Source organism: Mustela nivalis (assembly GCF_964662115.1).
Source record: "Mustela nivalis genome assembly, chromosome: 7".
NCBI lineage: Eukaryota > Metazoa > Chordata > Mammalia > Carnivora > Mustelidae > Mustela > Mustela nivalis.
This window is the reverse complement of record NC_139026.1, coordinates 11,161,943-11,182,474: the sequence shown is the minus strand read 5'-3', so window position 1 is coordinate 11,182,474 and position 20,532 is coordinate 11,161,943. Positions and strand designations below refer to the sequence as shown.

Below are 20,532 nucleotides of genomic sequence, written 5' to 3'. Positions count from 1 at the left end.
ATCCTGGTTTATCACAGATTAGCAGAAAGCATTATTGGTTAGGAGTACTGACTCTGAAGCAAGACTACTGGGCCTGATTCTTGCTTCTGAATCCCAAGATGAAAAATGGAACATAAAATAATAGTTGTGAAAGCACTGACCTCACACACAGGAAGCACTTGGGAATTTCTTTTCCCTTCTCTCTTCCAATCCCAACTGTCTTTAACAACCTTGAAGAGTTCTCTGGTATTGGATGTAATCTGCAAACACCCAGTGCCAGAGAACATGGTCGTGCACAACATGCACAAAATGAGATTTTGACTTTCAATGAGGCCAAGAAACTTATTTTCAATAAACTGAATAAATTGAACAAGAAAACAAAAGGATTAAGATATACATTTGGAATTAATGAAATATAGCAGATGAGAACATAGACGAAAGAGCAAAGATTCCCCCATATCCGCGGCCCCTACTCCGGCATCTGCTTTTCAACTGTAATGTTTGTGAGACTTTCAATCCAATCTTAGCAAAAAAATATATACTGCTTTTTATCTGACCACTACAAGTGCAACAAACAGAATAAAGCATTAAAATTGTTTTAATTTAGATGCCCATTCATCTGAGAAATAGTATTCGACAACCAACTAGGTAAGTGGTAGCATCCCCATTTGACAGAAGAGATACATGGGCCATAAGGGTCATGTGACTTGTGATAATTGCACTGCAGGTTAAGGTCTGAGCCAGAAGCAAAACTATAACCAGCATATGATGTAATACACAATGAAGCTATAATCAGTCGTTCCTGATTTTCATGGATGTGGCAATCCAGCTAAAACAGCCAGTGATTAAAGGGCTCATCTCACATTCGGGAAAAATAGCAGTTTTCTTAAAGAATGAAAGATAAGCTTTGATTTATTTAATGTCTGAATTAACGATCTAGATTCATATAAGCAAGTAAAATGCCAAATGAGTTAATACATAGTAAGAGTACAGAACTTTACAGATTTGAGTAGAATCAAAAGCCAATATTTTATTTGGACACTTTGCTACATACACAGCTCATTATCTTGAGAATATCTAATTAACCTTTCAATCAGTATTTGTGAGTATTTATTCTCTGATAGCCTTACATACAAGTACTATATGCCATCTCACTTAGTAACAGTGAGGGATTCTGAAAAAGCATTTGGGTAGGGGAGGAGCAAGCTCCCATTCAGAAGAGGGTATTAATTCTGAACAACAATGCAGTGTTTGAAACCAGATCCTAAGTTTCAAAAGCACATTTCCAGAACCAAGAAGGGAAAAAAGGAGTTGTGAAGGAAGATTACAACTCCTAAAATGTACTTCACTCTCTGTAAAAGGAAACTAAGGGACCCAAGAAAATGTGTCTTGGGAGTTGGTACGTTCCCTCCACCCCCTCATATGTGTGCTCTGACCACATTTTCTTTTTTTTTTTTTTTAAGATTTTATTTATTTATTTGACAGAGAGAGATCACAGGTAGGTAGAGAGGCAAGCAGAGAAAGAGAGAGGGAAGCAGGCTCCCTGCTGAGCAGAGAGCCCGATGTGGGACTCGATCCCAGGACTCTGAGATCATGACCTGAGCCGAAGGCAGCGGCCCAACCCACTGAGCCACCCAGGCGCCCCTGACCACACTAATTTTCAAGCCCTCCAAACGAACAACTTAAAATTTAGAAAGATGTGCATTTGCTTAATTGGTTCCAAATTTATACTTTAACATATAAATTTTAAAACAAAATTCCATATTTTGAATTGAAACATGACGAAAGGGGTGCCTGGGTGGCTCAGATGGTTAAGCGTCTGCCTTCGGCTCAGGTCATGATCTCCAGGTCCTGGGACTGAGCCCCACGTCGGGCTCCCTGCTCAGCAGAGAGTCTGCTTCTCCCTCTCCCTTTCCGTCTGCCTCTCCCTGTATCTCTCTGTCTCAAGTGAATAAATAAAATCTTTAAAGAATTATTAAGTAAAAGAAACATGACAAAAGAAAATTATTTAAGGTTAAATACCATATCAAAACAAAGAGTATTAAAACATGCATTTTTTAAAAGATTTTATTTATTTATTTAACAGACAGAGATCACAATTAGGCAGAGAGGCAGGCAGAGGGAGAGGGGAGGAAGCAGGCTCCCCGCTGAGCAGAGAGCCCGATGCGGGGCTTGATCCCAGGACCCTGGGATCATGACCTGAGCTGAAGGCAGAGGCTTAACCCACTGAGCCACCCAGGCTCCCTAAAACACACATAATAAAACAGGCATCTCTCTTACACAAGTGCAAACTACTCATTTACATTCATGCATAAGACTTTTGTTCCTATTTAAAAAATTTTACTCCCATTTCCAAATGGGATCTAAATCTTGATCTAAAGCCATTTGACTCATACCTGAAAAACCCGTGGTTATTACCCAACAACAACCCAATAGTAATCTCCCTGCTTCTAGCCTCCCCCCCAAACCATTCTGTGCCTAGAACCCAATTACATGGCTCTATTTCAAGAAGGTTAAATATTACTGTAGTGAATTTTTTTTTTTAAGAATTTCTTATTTTCTACAGGTTGTGATCTAGTCTTCAAGATCCCCCAGGTCTAAGCCATCTCTCCCTCTCCTACTTCTCCCAGTAAACTGGTCTCTTCATATTCCCCAATCTTTACTTCCTCCCTTCTTTTCACTCCACCAATGCCCGGTCAGTGCCCACTAGTGTCAGGTACCATTCTACGCACACAGAATACCAGGGCTTCCCTGGAGCATAGGAGAAAGACAATAAATAAATATACAGCAAGTCAGATGCTGGTAGGTGTTATGGAGAAAAACGGAGATGGGAAAACAGATGAGAAACGCTGGGCAGAGAGGTGGGAATTAACATTTGTATAGGGTGCCTGTGCTACCTGACAACAGGGCAACGGAACAGATTTCATACAAACAAGGCAGTCTTGAAGATATCTGGAGAAAGAGCAGGGGTTTAGGCCAAGAGCTAAGGTGCCGAGGCAAGGGTGTGTTTTATATGTTCAAAGACTGGCCAGTGTAGAAGAACGCTTAGCCAGAGGAGCCAGTCATATGGGGCCTTACAGGGGGGTATCTGACTTCTCTGCTAAGTGACAGCCCAAGCCACCGGGGAGTTTGGGGCAGGCAAGCAATATAATGTGACATTTAAAGGGTCACTCTGACTTCTGTGTTGAGGACCGACTTTGCGAAGGAGTTGGGGGGAAAGAACAGAAGCCAGGAAGCCCATTAGAAAATTATGATAATGAGACAGACAATGGAGTCTTGGGCTGCGAAAGCAATGGGACTCATGGCGCAGTCATCAAGCTTCATGTTCACTGTTGACTCCACACCTTTGCTTGTGTCAATTCTCCATCTGGCTTGTCTCTGTTGGTTCTGCTAGGATCCACCATAAATTACACTTCCTTCATGAAACCCTTCCCTGATCAATCCCATCTTCAATGATCATTCTTCTGAGCTCCTGTTGACAACCGCCCACACCTGGCAGTTGTCAACAGGAGGGACTGGCATGTCACCTTTGCTGCAGTGTATGGTCATTTACCTATTTGACTTCTGTGCCCCTTTAACCTCACTATCCTTGAGAAAGAAAACAGAACTCCTGGGATCCTCATTTTGCTGCATAAAACAGATACTCAATAAATGTTTGGTGATCATCAAATGTTTGCTGATAATCACTTAGAAATTATTATCCCTCGAGAAAAACTATCATATACTCACTTCCTCCTTCAATTGCTGAAGTCGGAGAAGCCTGACACAGCTGTTTCAAGGAAACCCCCGCTCATCGCCCAGGCTATACTTCATCGAGCTACAGTTCAAAAGAGCTTCTTACTTCACCACGAGTATTTTCCCTGGACTACTGATTTTCAAAATAAAATTTCTGGGCCAGCAGCATCAGCATCACCTGGGAGTTTATTAGAAATGCAAACTCCCAGATGCAGATATAATGCATCTAACACTTTGGAGGTGTGGCTCAGTGATCTGTAGCATTCTAAAGCACTATAAATTTTGAGAACTACTGCTCTGGCTTAAAGGTTTAACTAATTATCCCGTTTTTTCCAAGAGATTTCTGGAACGATCCCATCCTGGCTCATACCCTCATTCACCTCAATCATCATCAGAGGTCCAAGACTTCCAGGTGGCTCACTTCATGGAGCTGTGCACATCTGTTGTGACTCCATCACCTGCTTGTCCTGCCCTCCCAAGCCCCAGAAGCCATGAGCCATCCTCAGTAAACTCTCCTGTATACTCACTCTCTTTTCCGTGCTGTTCCCTTCACCTTTTTGCTCCAAGGGAAACCTAACTGCCCCTGAGAATCCTCCTTCTACTGCAGTAAAAGCTTCTCTTCCACTCCTTGTATACCTCAGTGGGGGCCACCAGCCTCCTTGATCCCCATTACCATAGAGTGTTGGACCATACAGGCATTCTGTACCCCAACTGCAAATCCCTTGGAACAGAGATCATCTCCTCCAGCCTTGCCACTGGGCTCTCTCTCTTCTCTCCTTTATTCGTTTTATCATTTTTGACAATTTCAACCCCCCCCCCCACCTGCCATGTGATTCACCCAACACTCTAGCCTCCTAGCTGTGTTGACTCCATGTTTTTAGCACCAACTATATTTTGTTGCTGCTTCACCTAACCCCCACCTGGCACCACATCCTGGCACCTTCATCACCAGTAACACCATCTCCAAACCTCTCGAGCAGCTGGAGCACACCACCTTTACACCAAGTCTGCTCGCTCGAGCAGTTCTCCCACACCACATTTCTCCAACCTCCTGAAGACCTCAAAGCTATACAAGGACCCCACCACTTTTCTACTCCCCCTACCTCCCCCCTCCTCACGTTCTTACTTCCCTCCTAAGCCAGTTCTGATTCAAGAGTCCAACACCATATACATTCTTTTTCAAAAGCCTTAATTCCTTTGCCCCTTTTTCTCTTCATCTAACTCATCTAATAAAATCTCAACTCCTGGTGAATGCAACTACCTATACATTCCTCCCTTGTGTCTAAACAACAGAAGCCTGCTGGATAAAAATCACAGGGCTGACTTGCCTGCACTCACTTCAGGCTAAGGAATACAGATCGTAATCCTACTACACCTCTCTAGTAAATTCACTCCCATTTTTTTGAGCTGGACCACTATTTCACACCGTGTCCCCACTCCTTAAATTTGCAATACTTCTCCACTCCCTACACTGCCGCTTTCAGCTCTGTTCATCTTGTGTCTAAAAAGAAAGCAGACACAACCATAGGACTCCCTCTTCTTCCCAAGAACAGTGCTGCCAGAAAGAACTGCTTCTGGCCCTATCGAAGGCCAATCCCACTGTGTGTGCTGGGTAACATATGCTGGTCCTGCCATTAGCCTCTTTACTTTTGGCATCCTCAATTCCTTCCCCTCAACTGGCTCTTTCCTGACATAAAACATGCCTTAATACCACCTATCTTTTAGGGGCGCCTGGGTGGCTCGGTCGGTTAAGCATCTGCCTTCAGCCCAGGTCATGATCTCAAGGTCTTGGGATGGAGCCCCATGTTGGGGCTCCTCTGCTCAGTGGGGAGTCTGCTCCTCCTTCCCCCTCTCTACTATCCCCCCCCTCTCATAAATAAAGAACATCTTAAAAAAAAAATACCACCTATCTTTTAAAAATCTCCCCTTGAGTATTGTATGTAAATGATGAGTCACTGAATTCTAGTCCAGAAACCAATATTGCACTGTATATTAACTAAGTAAAATTTAAATTAAAAAAAAAAAAAAGGCCTTACCAAAAAAACCCCCAAATATATGAATTCACTGCCATAAAAATTAGAGTATCAGAGATAATGCGATGGGACCCCTGGGTGGCTCAGTCGGTTAAGTGTCTGCCTTCAACTCAGGTCATGATCCCTGGGTCCTGGGATCCAGACCCACAACAGTCTTCTTGCTAGCGGGGAGTCTGCTTATGCTCTCTTGCTCTCTCTCACTCTCTCTCTCTCAAATAAATGAGTAAAATCTTTAAAAAAAAAAAAAAAAAGACATTGCTTAAGCTCACATTGACACCAGTGTTGCCATTTTGATCTCATTTATCCTTACTAGAGGCAAACATTATGAGTTTTGTATATGTATTTTTCTATTTTTTTCATATTACAGAAAAAAATACATATTATTTTGATTTTTTAAAATTAAAATAATTTTTTAAATTTCAAAATTTTCCCTTGAACCTATATATATACCCATCCAGTCCCTGCCCCAATTCTTTGCCCCACTCTACAACTAAACATTCATTATCTCAACAGCCTTACCTACCAATTAACAAACCAGCCCATTCCAACTGGCTTTTTTAATCCCCATGATTCCAACTGAAAAAGCGCTTACCAGGTTCCCAATAAGCAACATCCTACCAGGCCAATGACAAATTATTTGGTCTCAAATTATCCAAATCCAGTCCCTTCCTCTTCAGAGTCCACAACAGCACACACTCGCCTTCTCTCCCTCCTACCCTACCCAATTCTCAGTACTCCCAGACCTCTACTGCAATGCCCTGGGCTTTGGCCTCAGCCCTGTTCTCTAGTTACGGTCTTCACCCAGGCTTTAAATACATGCAGATGAATCTCAACCTTACAACCCCATCTCATACTTCTCCTCTGAGCTCTAGACTCCTATCAAATTGCCACTGAACTTCTCCACCAGGATGTCTAATAGAGCTCAAGCCTAACGAGTAACCTTAAGTACTATTTTTTCTGTGGACTCTCTGTTCTCTTGTAAGGAAACAGCCTGTCCATCTTCATTCTTCAACCCAAAAGCTGAATAACCCAGATTCCTCTTTCTCACCACACAGACAAGCCATCTTTAGTCCTCTCAAACTGCCCTCCAGAGTCTAAGTCATCATCAACTCTTGCTTTGACTACAACAGCTTCCTGACCTCCCTTATCACTTTCCCTGAAGAAAGCCACTCTCCTGATTGAAGTCTCCCGTTACAGTCCCATTTTAACAAATCTCTATCATGGGGAATGATCTGACGCCCATCGACCTCTCTGTCTTGTCTTCCTACAACCTTTTGGCTCTCTACATTCCAACCACACCACCACTCTTTCTGTCCTTCATATACCCCAAACTTACTTGTTTCTGAGGACTCTGTATTACTACTCCATTTGCTTATAATGCTCTCCTCCCATATTTTAACAAGAGGATGTTAATCATTCAGGCCTATCTCACCACAGCTAAAGCATTCAGAGTCATATTTGCTTACATGTTTTACAATTTTATTTTCCCAGTTAAAAAACTCTTTATGGGAAAAAATTTTGTCTTGTTCATGCTCTTTCCCCACCCCTTAGAAAATGATCGACACATAATTGTCATCAATAAGTATGTTAACCACTCGAGTCTCCTATTGTTAATACAATTACTTGTTTAACCCCTTACAGTTTTCTGAGCTTTTAAAATATGCATCAAACCAATGTCACCCACAATATAAATACAAACTCTCCAATAATAACAGAAACCCCTTACTATCTTTCTAATATACAAATCTGATCATATCTGATCCTGCTTAAAATCCATCAGTGAGGGGCGCCTGGGTGGCTCAATTGGGTTAAAGCCTCTGCCTTCCGCTCAGGTCATGATCCCAGGGCCCTGGGATCCAGCCCTACATCAGGCTCTCTGCTCAGCAGGGAGCCTGCTTTCTCCTCTCTCTCTCTGCCTACTTGTGATCTCTGTCTGTCAAATAAATAAGTAAAATCTTAAAAAAAAAAAAAAATCCATCAGTGGTTCCTTACTGAATAAACAAGCACATATTTTACACTGTTCAGATCACCTGGTCTCCACAATTCTAAATTTTCATCCACCACTATTCCACTCATTCCACACATAAAAGCCACATGGAATTACATACAGTTTCCACATAAACAATTACCTCACCAATCATCAAAATCAGTGACCCTTCCTACTCCTCACCCACTCTGCCTGCCTGTCTCAGCTTCTGTTAAAGACTTCTCCGAACTCCTAGATGTGGTCAGCATATTTCAATTCTCTCTTCCTGCCACTCCTTTACCTTGATTTCCTAGCGTGCTGGTTTTCCTCCTGAAGAACTAGCTCTCTAGAACCTTGCTCCCTGTGTCCTTCGAGGGTTGGTTCATCTTCTACCAGACATTAATTTCTCTTCTTGCTCTGTATTTTCTGCCGTTTTTTAGAACATTCTCATCTTAAGCCATCATCATACCTACATGTAGTTCTATTACCAAAGCATGCAAATTTCTCACAAACTTATAGCTTAAACCTCTATCTTCCCTTATATTTCCAGACCTAGGTAGCCAACTATCTAAGCAGAATTTCCCCTTGAACTTTTCAAAGTTACCCTAAAATAATAAATTCAAATCAAACTCATGATCCCCTTCAGTTTCCCTCCTCTAAAAACCCTGGTCCTCCTTCCAAATGCTGACAACATTCCATCAATTTTTTTTTAAGATTTATTTATTGATTTGAGAGAGAGCGAGGGCATGTGGGGAGGGGGGACAGAGGGAGAAAATCCTCAAGTAGATTCCCCACTGAGCACCCCCATGCTGTCAAGTTTACCTTGGGCATGTCTCTCACACAGTTCCCCTGGTCTCTGGCATTCTCTGCCACTTCCAGTATTACACACCAACACCTGGCCTCTCCTTGCACTCTTACTTCCCTCTAATCTGTGCAGGTATCTTTAAAAACAAACAAACAAACAAACAAATCTAATTATCAACTCCACTTCAGCCTACTCCCAATCCTACTTAAAATCTTTTAATGGCTTTTCACTGCCAAGTATCTATTCACAGGATCTGGCCTCCAGTGTTATCTGAATTGAACTGTTTCTGTGTTTTGTGAAACGCAGTTCACTACTCAGTCTAGTTTTCTCACTGTGCAGACCAATTAGAATGGCAAAGTTGTGACCAAAAGTGAGCATTAAGAGATTAGCCTGCGGGTGCCTGGGTGGCTCAGTCGGTTCAGTGTCTGATTCGGTTTTGGCTCAGGTTGTGATACTGAGCCCTGTCTCAGGCTGGGGGATGGGGGTCGGGGTCTGCTTGAGATTTATCTCTCTCCCTTACTCTCTGCCCCTCCCCCACCCCAAAAGAAAACTAAAGCTAGAAGGGTGATACACTGGTAAATGGCTTTATCTGGACCAAAAACTCTGTCTTCAGACTCACAGTCTGCAGCTTCCACGTTTTAGGATAAAGCATCAGTTACTGAGACTTTACTATAAGATAGCGGATCACTTATCTGAGATGACTCCATTAATGTTTCCCAGAACTACCACACTCTTTTTACAACCTGGAAAACCAAGGTCTATATAGCTACCTAACTTATCTCAAGTAATTGATGGATATGGAAACAGAATTCAGGGTACCTTATTTTCATTTCTCTAGTTTAGCCCATAGCGTGCTAAATGGCAGCGGTGACAAACTAAACACTACCAAACAAATAAAGAAGATGTTACACATGTGCAGTAAGCTCTGAGGCCAGAGAGACTAGGGTTCAAATCCCACCTCTGCCAACTCTCAACTATGTGACTACCAGGTGACTAAAGGTGCTGCTTTCCCATTTGTAAAATGAAGGCTAATGGCCAACTCCCAGGTGTGCTGAGAACTAAATGAGGTGGTTTGCCTGACATATATGCTACCACTCAATAAACAAACAGTTAAAGTAAATGGCCAAAAACATCAGCTTCTCCCCAAAGAAGAGAGTGTGAAAAGAAAAACTGCCATAGAGTTAAAAACAGATGGGACTGAGCTTCCGGCTCTGCCATTTCCCGTCACGTGCTCTCTCAGTATCTTTCCTCACTTGTACAATAGAGACAATGATACGTAGCCCTTAGCACTGCTGTGAGGATGAAATAAGATAACATCTAAAAGCATCTTCTTAAGTGAAGAGCATCATACAAAAATCATTATTATCTGTGTACACACGCTCACAGCTGCTGTGTTCTAAATGTTTCAAGGGCATGAGAAGTCTTTAATCATCTTTGTCTTTGTACCAGCTGGTGGCACAGTCCTCTGCCCATCACAGGCCTCCGTTAAATGTTGGCTGAGCAGAATTATTAAGAAGAAAGGACTGAACTATGGCAAAACAACAGTTTCAAATGAAATCCACAAGTTCAGCCGTTGAGAATACGGGTAAGAGAGCCTGGAACCAGACTAGCTAAGATCAGCTCAGACAGAACACATCGTAATTTCTGGGAATTTAAATAAATGGTCTGTAATTTTGTTTACCGGATATAAATTGTATAATCATCAAACAAGTAAGTTCCATCACTACGGGAATTATGTGTCTCCCGCCCTCCCCTTCCCCTTCGCGCCACCCTCCTCCCTGTGTTAAGCCATGAAGAGGAGAGAGAGAATATAAAGGATATAAGGAGTGTTTACCAGTATTGTACACTCCCACACACACACCAGTAAAAAAAAAATTTTTTTGAAAAAAAAAAAAAAAAAAAAAAAAAACAATGGGGATGTTTTCCATCAGGAGGCAACTTAAAGGTAGGTTCTCCAGTCACAGGTGTTTAAAATACTGGTTAAGGGGAGATATTTCGCCTGAAACTAGTGTGTGTTTATCAGAGTTCTCCCTACACAAAGTCAAACACTTCCTTAATTTGCTAGAGGTAATGCTGGTGGGTGGAGGGGAGAGCAGCCCGTCCATGCAAATTTCAAAGTAAAAAGTTGACCTGCACTAATTATTTACTGAGCATCTACTATGTGCCATTCAACACATCTTAGATGATTTCGGATTCTCATGATAACCCCCATGAAAGGTTATTATTTTCTCTCTGTGATAGATGAAGAAACGAAGGTTCGGAGAGGTTAAGTAATTTGTTCACGGCCATACGACTGGAAATGACAGAGGTGGGATTTATGCCCAGTGAAGTCTCAAAACCCATGCTCCTGGTGCCATACCCTGCTGTCTACTGATGCTAGCAAATTCTCTAAAAGGGAAGGGGACTCTACAGGAAAGTGGGGAGAAGATCTGGCAAAGAGACATGCACAGAGAGCACAAGATGGTGCCCCACTTCAGAGTTCTAGACACAGAACCAAATGAAGAAGCCACGTCCAACTACACACACCAAAATGCCTGGAAGAGCTCTTTTATTCTTCAGATTCCTCAGAATCTATTCTTCAGGTTCTGAGAATGTCAATACCACTCAGACATACTGATGACTGAACACAGTTCAGTAATTTTTCTAGAATTCTGAGAAACAGTACTGGAACTCACTGCTGGTAACAAACCAAGCAGGGAACAGGGATGACTACACCTCCTGGTCCTCTCACGCTTAGCAGGACCCAAACACTCTGACACAACTGGGTGTCCTTCTGGCATATGTACTGCTACACAAATTCACATCACAGACCGGAGCATTAGAAGAAGTTCTATTATCTTACGGATGTAGAAACTGGGCTCGAGCAGCTCAATGTTTGCCCAGTGTCACATGGCTGCACCCCGGCCTAGACAAAACTCTGATCTCCCGTTGTGTGGTCAGCAAATTTCCCCCACCAAACCTCTTCAGTGCCTCCCCACTTGACGCCAGACCACCTCGATGTCCTTCTCTATATTGGGTTCTTATGCAGTTAAGGCTACTTCTGGACATTTTCACTGAATTCGACACATGTGTGGGGCATTGGGAGAGACGATGCAGATAATAACAGAGTTGACACATATTTGCCCTCTGGACAGTGCTACTCTTTCAGATGTCACAGTACATGTAGACAATTGTAATATTTTTAAGGCACAAAGTGGTAAACTAGAATGCTTGTGGTCCAAGCGACCAGGAGAGTCCTGGGCCCCACCTGCTGGTCCAAGTGTGGAGGGGAGTAGTTACTTCGGCATATGTGTATCGCAGTCCAATATATCTGGTACTTTGGTGGGGAAGTTCTGTTCTAAGGCTTTAAGTTCAGGGAACTGAGATAAATTCACAAATAACTATAAGCACAAAGAAAGCAATTGAGACCACCACTGTCTGCTCTCACCAAACATTAATGAGTAGAAGTAAGATTAATTCAATTTGTTTTCTTTCGTAACTCCTCTTCCAAAAAATCAAGACTGAAAAACTCATCCTCTGGTCAACAGAGAGCTGATCAGTCCCACCACCAAGACCGCAAAGACCCTTGACACAGACCTTGCTCACAGGAAGCTAAAAAACTACTTAAAGCTCGTAAAGTGTGTCGGAGAGTTCTTTGACTTCTTACAAACACCAGAAAAATAAATCAATTGAGAGGAGGAAATTACATTTCAAGGTCATATTCAAATATCAAAAAAGAAGCATCCCCCAACATACACACACACACACACACACACACACACACACACACACAGTGACCAAGCTCCATCTCCAGAAACCTCATTAAAATTTTGACTTCTGATATTTATAAATTTAGTCTGCCTGAGCCAAGTAGGTTTCTGCAATTCCAGACATCTAGGCTGAAGGGCAAAGGGCAAAGTGAAACTTTCAAAAACTGGCAGGTAGCCAAGGGCATCACGTCGAGGAGGCTCCCTTAGCAACACACAACAGCTGTCTGCTCCAGAGAGGGCGCCGCCATCTTTGCAGGGGTTATAGATGCTCTTATTTTCACAACTAAAAGCAAGGGTTGTTTTTTTTCTTGTATTATTTTCCCTGTCATTCCCCTAAAAGTTATCCCATCTCACAATTTCAAAATCTCTCCAACCCCAGCATGTTTCTCTTCATCCCAAATTACAATGTCATAGTTCACGATAAATTAAAATAATGTAAGGTATTCATTCTTGGCAAATATAAAATGCTTTATAATGTCTAGTTATTAATTACTATTCTACCTGCTACAGACTTGGTTTCTAACTATGGGCAAGTCACTCTGTGTGACTTAATTACTTCCCTCATAAAATTTTCATAACAACAGTGACCTACTTCATAAGACTATGGTGAAGGACAATAAAAATTTTTAGATAAAAACTTACAAACGCTCATTCCTAATTAAGAATCACGCCACCCATTGGCTTTCGCTATCTGAAGAGATGGTCTGATTACCAAAGACAGTGCCCCCGACACACAACAGCGGTGGGTCCTGACCCAGCAGGAGGAGCGCGGGTCCTGAAGCGCCTGGCTCAGCTCGCCTGCCCCATCTGCCTTCTCCAACCCTACCAAGCCCCGGGGATGACACCGCACTGGGAGCTCACCCTCACGCCTAAGCCTAACAAGATAAACAACATTAAAAAAAAAAAAAAAAAAACCCAACCAATGTCACAATCACTGCCAGGTTTCAAAAACCTAACACCTGGGAGCAGAAGGGATGTGGCAGTCTGTGCTCTGAGAGGAAGGCCATTTGTGCGAGAGCCGAACCTCGCAGCTTTCCACTCCTTATATGTGCAAGTGCAAGCCCTCAGCCACAGCACTCCGTACTCACCCAGAGGTACATCATGTCAGACCCGGCTGCTCAGACTCAGCGGTCAGTTGATCCTGGACTGCAAAAAGGCACTTCAGTGAACTGCAGGAAAGGAGGTGCCAGACTGTGGGGGGGCAAGTGTTCAGGGTGGGGAGAAACCCCCCCAAATCACTTGAGTTTAAAAATCTACAAGGACCGGTCTCCTCCCCCCTCCTCCCTCCTCTCCAGCGGACTGTTCTGTTGTTCTCTCTCCTCCCTCTCCCCCTCCCTCTCCCCCCGCCCGCCCGTGCTCCTCTCCCTCTCTCTGGGAGTTCCCAGCCCCGTGTGCGTCTGAACTGGAGTGTACAGCACTCTCTCTATTTGCCTTCAGGGAATCTCTCTCTGTCATTCTACTTCTAGAAACACAATCATCACTCACAGAGATTATTGCAAAAGGCAGGGATAGGCGGGGCTAGTAATAAACCACCAGCACCAGTTTCTAATGCTAGACACAAACTAGTTTAAGATGGGTTCTCTAAACATGAAAGAAGCAATGAAAACACTCTGCCCTCCAAGATCAAGGGGAGTTGAGTCAAGTTTCCCCTCGGTCCAATTCTTCCAGAGCCCCCCTTCAGAAGCCAAGCGCAAACAGAGCTTGCTCAGAGCCTGTATCCGCTCCCTGCAATGCTGGCCTCACCCCACTCTTCTAAATAATTCTGAATTTAAAACAGAGGAAAAAGTACATGTAAACTTGAATAGGCTTTCATCTTTTTTATCACTGTTGCCCTAGTTCAGATCAACACAGACAGCTTCTTTCTGAAGGGAGAGAGGACAAGCAAGGGTTTAGAGTCACATGGATTCGGGGCCCCTAGCACGTTGCAGACTCTTCACTAGGCATGGGGAACAGCATGGGGGACAAAGCACGGGTTTGGAAGCTGGGTCCACAATTATTCTCATGACGGCTTAGGGAAAGTTATTTAACTTAAGACTAGGCCCCTGTTTCCTCAACCAAAAACTGCGTAGTCTAGTACTCCTAGTGAAGTAGTTGTAATTAGATCAAATGACAGAACTGTGTAGACTATCTGTCAAGCTCCTGGTGACCACATTCCCTAAGTGCCGTTCAAACACTTAGTACCTCTGATACGCCAGGCATATTCGAATCCATTATCTTCAACAGTGAACAAGTATCATCAAATCATGTGTCCTAGTGGTTTTGATTCTGAAAATAGCTGACTCCTCCATACACCAGTGCCCATGCTCTTGCCTTACTTCCTACCCATTTCCCGCTCGCTCGAATCCAACAGCCCACCTCAGCTGCATGTGAAACCCTCCCTCCTCTGCCAGTGACTACTGCATTCCTGTACCTACCAACCTTATCTCCTTTATCCATATCTTTCAGGGCAGAGCCCATCTAATTTTGGCCACAGAGTCTTGTGTATAGTACCTAGCACACAGTAGGTGTACCGTACACTCTCCAAGGATTCTGTGTTTTGGGGAATACTTCATTCCATTAAAGAAAGAACAATATGAGACCAAAACAAAACAAAACAAAAACAAGAGGCCTACCACCTTCCAGCTGCCTCAGGGTTCTGTTCCCCTCAGACATGTTGAGACGGCTCTCCTGTGCTTGTAAAATCTCCAAGTAAGGTCTGCAAGCCTCACCCTCAAGGCCGGCCTTGCCGCTGGGACAGGTCCACTTGCTCTCCTCCACCTAATCCTTCCCCACTGTAATGCTCCTGTCTGAGGGGCCTTCTGCAGTGGAACTCCTTTTTTCCGTAGGGCTCAAGTCACTTTTCCTTTCCTTCCCCACTATGTGCCTTGCGCCGGAGAGCTTATAATAAAGACCTTTTCTCTCCTCCCACCTACTCAACTCCCAGCTCATTTAAACTTGGGAGAGGTGGGGCAGGTGTTTTCAGCCTCACCCAAACCTTTTCTTTTTCTTTATGCCCAACATCTCTGCTTCCTCCAAAGGCAGGATTACCTCATTTCCAGTACAAAAGAGCAGTAAGAACTTCCAAGCCTAAACCTGAGACAGCCTTGTTTTTCCTAATGCGAAAATAAACCTTGACTTTCTACAAACTGTTAACATCCATAATCAATTTTATAGGAATATAAATACAGTTCTTAAAAACTATTAAAATCACACTGTTAAGCCATTATAGTCTTTTCAAACTCTCTGAAGATAGAAAATGGTCTCATTCATTCTTAACCAAGTATCAAAAGAACAAATACAATAGAACTTCACATATTGTCACTTTATGGTGTTATCTTCTAATCAAGTTTGGGGTGGGATAAAGATACCCACGCTCTCCTGGAGCGAATAAAGATAAAAACACAGAAAGGGGGTTCTCGATACAAAATCGGAAAAGTTCAAATATGTCACCAAAAACCCAAAAACGACCTCCAAAACACCTGTAAGTGGACCCATTATAAATTTCGGAACCACAGGGAAAGCTCGTAAATCCCCAAACGCTTCTTTTCCTTTTCTGATTATAATTTTTAAAAACTGGGTAAGCAGTCTGGCAAAATCAAACTCTTTTGTGTTTTCTTCACATATACCAAAAAACTCCAAAAACCCACAGGCAAGCTAAGTGAAACTTCTTTTATTCATGCTCCTGCATGTCCACATTTTCCTACCTTTAAAAAAAGGGGGGGGGGGCGGACAAAGAGGTTGGAGGGGAAAAAATCTCTCAAATTGTCAAAGTCAAAGGAGGAAACCCATACTTTATAGCTACTCGGGATTCGGATTAAGAGACACAAAAGTACAACCGTTCCACACTAGGAGGACACTGTGAGGAAGATCACGGTCTTCAATGACACAGAGGATGAGGGCGCATACCTCATTCTCTGAGAACATTTTATCGGACTGCATGACCGTGCTCTGAGGTTTATCGGCCTGTATGTTAGTTCAGAGGACAGAGCATGTGAACCGGAGCTTCAGAGAAGGAAATGTCCCAGGGAGGGCCCACAGAGCAAGTCTGGAACGCGTGCTTCCGAGAAAGAAAAATCAGATTACCAGGGACAGCAATATGGGTGTTGCCAGTAATTCTAACCGTATAATGCATCCCGAATTCCTGCTTCTGAAAGCGCTAGATTTTGTAATGTAGAGAGTCTGGTGGGCCAGACTCTCAGAAAGGGTTTGGAGCCACAATTTGTAGTCTCTGCCACAAAGTCTAACAGTTCAAGAGACTGCCTGTTTTATGCAAGTTTCTCTGTGGGTGCAGAAGGCTGGCGGGGGATGTGTGCACCTCTGGGGAGCCAAGACAATTCCGTAAACATGTACATGATTTCCAAAAGAAATCCAAAGGCAACCTTCTCTCCATAATGTATATTCCTTTCACCTTGGGGACGGGTTGAGACAATACAGACTCCCCACAACACTGAGCTATAGACATGGGCCACATGAGGTCCAACTGAATTTGACTTAAAAAAAAAATAAAAGTTGAAAGAATAGGGCTCTTTTAACCTTGCCTCCTCTCAGCTTAAAATAGCAAAGATTCCCACAGGGCAATTCTCTAATAGAATTCTGCTACTCAAGATCTGACCCACAGACTAGCCTCAGTAGCACTACGGTCGGGGTCAGTCATGGTCAGGGTCAGTCAGTCAGCTGGAAGCTACTTAAAGATGCAGACTCTCAGGACCCCAGCCTAGATTTACAGAATCCAAATAAAGCCCCAGGTGGTCCAAGGGGCGCCTGGGTGGCTCAGTGGGTTGGGCTGCTGCCTTCGGCTCAGGTCATGATCTCAGGGTCCTCGGATCGAGCCCCGCGTCAGGCTCTCTGCTCAGCGGGGAGCCTGCTTCCCTCTCTCTCTCTCTGCCTGCCTCTCCATCTACTTGTGATTTCTCTCTGTCAAATAAATAAATAAATAAAATCTTAAAAAAAAAAAAAAAAAGCCCCAGGTGGTCCGCACACACGAAAGTCTGGAAAGCTGGTCCAGACAGCTCACTGCCCTCACAAAACAGCAGAGACTCAGGAAGGAGAGACAGGGTGGCCACCTTCCAGGCCACCTTCAACCTTGGAAGACACACCGGGAGTACTCCTCCCGGGCTTACGGGTTTGGTGTGAGACACCACCAGTGGCCAGCACTCACCCAGGACAGACTCTGTGCCGGAACTGGGCAGGCATTTTCTCCTTACACCTTCACAGCAGGCCCTGCCTTATCCTTTTCACATATAAAAAGGAAACTGGGGCTCAAAGGAGCCCAAAGCTGAACACAAGGCTGTGGGACTCCAAGATGGTGTCCCCTGCACACACTTACTCACTGGTAAAATCTTATCAAGAGTGACAGAATCGGTGGACGTTTTACCCTAGATATAACCCTGCGGGCTACCTCTGCCCATCACCAAGGCCTCCAGCAACAAACGCTGGCGGTGAGGCTGCGAGCTCGGGGGTCACACGCTGTGTGGGAGTTTCCAAAGGCTGCAGCTCTGGTCAAGGACCGCTCCCACTCCCTAGGACCAATATCACTAAGAGCACAGTTTTAGAAACCTCTTGGAAACTGTGGTCACCTTCTATGATCTCTAATGTAAGCTCAAGGTGCACACACGGAGAAAAGAAAGGGTATGTCCCAAGCTCACCTCTCAGAGCAGCCACAGACAACTTGGGGATATTAGAGTTCTTACCCTACGCAGAGCAACTATCCCTAAAAGAAGAAAATGCGTTATCCTAAGAAAGCTCTGTTTTTCCTTATTATGGTTCAACCATACTCTCAAATAAGCTCCCATACGTCCAAGCTACTCACTATGGTACCCCCTCCAGTAGTTTCTGCCCTCCTGGGAAGTCCCTATCCCGACCACTTTCTCATGATCTACCCACTCCGGTCATGTCCTCCTTTCCCTCCTCTGTCATTCCAATGGTCCATAATTATAATCCCTCCTCTGCAAATACCCTCAATCATGTGTCCTCTCCATCCCTGCCACGTGGCAAAACTCCAAACTTGGTGAAACAGTTATCTGCCTTCTCTGTGCCTGTGCCCACACAGCTGAACGCTGCTGGAAAGAGATCACATAACCAAGCTGACCGACTTGACTAAAGGTTCATGATCACAAAGCTCAAATGGGCCCTTGACAGTGCCAAGCAATTCCACCAAAGCTGCCCTTGTAAGCTTCCCACTCTCCAAAATGACTGCACTCTTACCTTCTCCTCAAACCGATTTCAATCTCTCCCCACCATCCAACTTTCGATTGTTGCTCTATCCAAAATATTTCATTTTAAAAAAGAAGCATTCAGGGGCACCTGACTGGCTGAGACAGTGGAGCGCATGACTCTTGATCTCGGGATTGTAAGTTCAAGCCCCATGTTGAGTGCAGAAGTTACTTAAAAATAAAATCTTTACCCAAAATAAATAAATAAGTAAATAAAAATAAAAGAGAAGCATCCAGACGGTCTTCTCCCCACCAAATCTACAACCCTACACTAGAAATGCATGCATTTCCTCTCCCTTATGCTCTTTTACAATGATGGAAGCATCCCTGGCATCAAGGCCCATTTCACCTCTTGTGCTCACACCCTTCCCCAGGCACCTACGTAAGGACTGCACCGCTCTGCTGATCATCCCCTCTCCCAAACCATCAATCTCTCCCCTCTCTACTCATCACTGTCAGGCCGGCAAATCAATATACGTCCGTCTTCAGAAAACCTCCCACTGCTCTCATGCAGCGATGCGGAAAGTATACAGTGGTGCCACCACTTTGGAGGTCCACTGGGCAATATCTATGACTTTCTGAAACATGCTTGGCCTGTGGCTCAGCAATCCCATCTCCAAGGAGCCTATCTTAGAAAAGCCCCACAAGGGACACTGGGGTGGCTCAGTCAGGTGTCTACCTTCGGCTAGGGTCGCAGTCCCAGGGTCCTGGGATCAGGTCCCATATTTGGATCCTGCCCGGTGGGGAGCCTGCTTCTCCCTCCACTTGCTTCTCCCTCTGCCTGCTGCTCCCCCCTGCTTGTACTCGCTCTCTCTCACTCTCTGACAAGTAAGTAAATCTTTTAAAAAGAAAAAGAAAGAAAAGCCCCAAAAGGGTAGAAGGCAGTTCATCGTAGCAATCTGTAAGAGCAAAAGAACTTAAAAAAAAAAAAAAAAACGTAATGTTCAATAACAGGCAAGTGACTAAATGAATGTCAGTTTTTATAAAATTCTCTTTGACCCCTTACCTCCCTACCATTGCCCCGCTCACCACTTCACAGTGATACTTCTCCGAAAAGTTGACCACAGCTGGTCTCTACTTCACCCCTCTTTTCTTCTTCAATCTACTCCAAGTTTCCAAGCTCTCTACTCCATTAAACTGACTGGCCAATGTCAGCTACTTCCCTGTCACTTAATTTAATGGGTCCTCAACTGACCTCACCTCTTATCAGGATTCAACAAAGTTGGCAACTTCCTTGAAACACTCTCTTTCTCTAAGCTTCTAAGATACTGCAGTCCTGGGGGGGGGGTGGTTTCCCCTATATTACTGATTACTTCTTCTCAGTGCCTTTTTCTGGTTTCTCCCTCAACAGATCTCTCAAAAAGAAGTGCTCCTTGGGGCTCAATTCTGGCTCATCGTCTTTTATCTGATTTATCCCCCTCGTTCCCAAGGCTTCATATACCACCCACATCCTAATAATTACAAACTGATACCCCAGCCTAGACCTCTTCTCATGCTCTAGTAAGAGACTTCACCATCTCATAGACAAGTCGAACATACATGTGCCCCACACTGGGCTTTAATTCCCACGACCACCACCTCGAAATCTAATATATACTTGGTGTTCCCTCCCCCACTAAGTGGTACCAGCAGGCAATTATGAAAGGCAGAGTTCCCTCCCAGATCCCTCACCCCTCAAACGAAACCCATTAGCAAGTCCTGCACGTCTGACTTCTCTGTCTCCACTACCACCACCTTAGCCCAAGCCCCCAGCAGCTCCTTCCTGGACATCTCCGGGCTTCCTCCACCTTCGCTGCGGCTCCCCTTCAAAACATTCATCGCAGAGCAGCCGGAGGGAGTTTTTAAAACACAACTCAGATCATATCATTTCCCTGATTCTACAGCGTCACGTCACACTTAAAAATGTTTGCTTCCTGGGGGCGCCTGGGGGCTCGGTCAGTTAAGCATCTGCCTTCAGCTCAGGTCATGATCTCCAGGTGGTGGGGACCGAGCCCCAAGCTGGGCTCTGTGCTCAGAGGGCAGCTGGCCTGAGATTCTCCGCCTCCTCCTCTCCCTCTGTCCCTGCCTTCACTCA

At 44.2% G+C, this 20,532-nt stretch overlaps 1 protein-coding gene across 39 annotated transcripts in view; it reads right to left on the bottom strand.

Moving 5' to 3' along the window:
• Positions 1–20,532, bottom strand: part of RBFOX2 (RNA binding fox-1 homolog 2) — a 274,726-nt gene that overhangs the window by 136,137 nt on the left and 118,057 nt on the right. Inside the window, exon 1 of one of the 39 annotated variants that reach the window (XM_082740306.1) lies at positions 13,356–13,514. The exons of the other annotated variants lie outside the window; for them this stretch is intronic. Within the exon in view, the coding sequence (XP_082596432.1) occupies positions 13,356–13,370 (15 nt within the window). The 5' untranslated portion in view covers positions 13,371–13,514. Of the gene's footprint in view, positions 1–13,355; positions 13,515–20,532 lie in introns of those variants that run through there. 39 annotated transcript variants of the gene reach the window in all.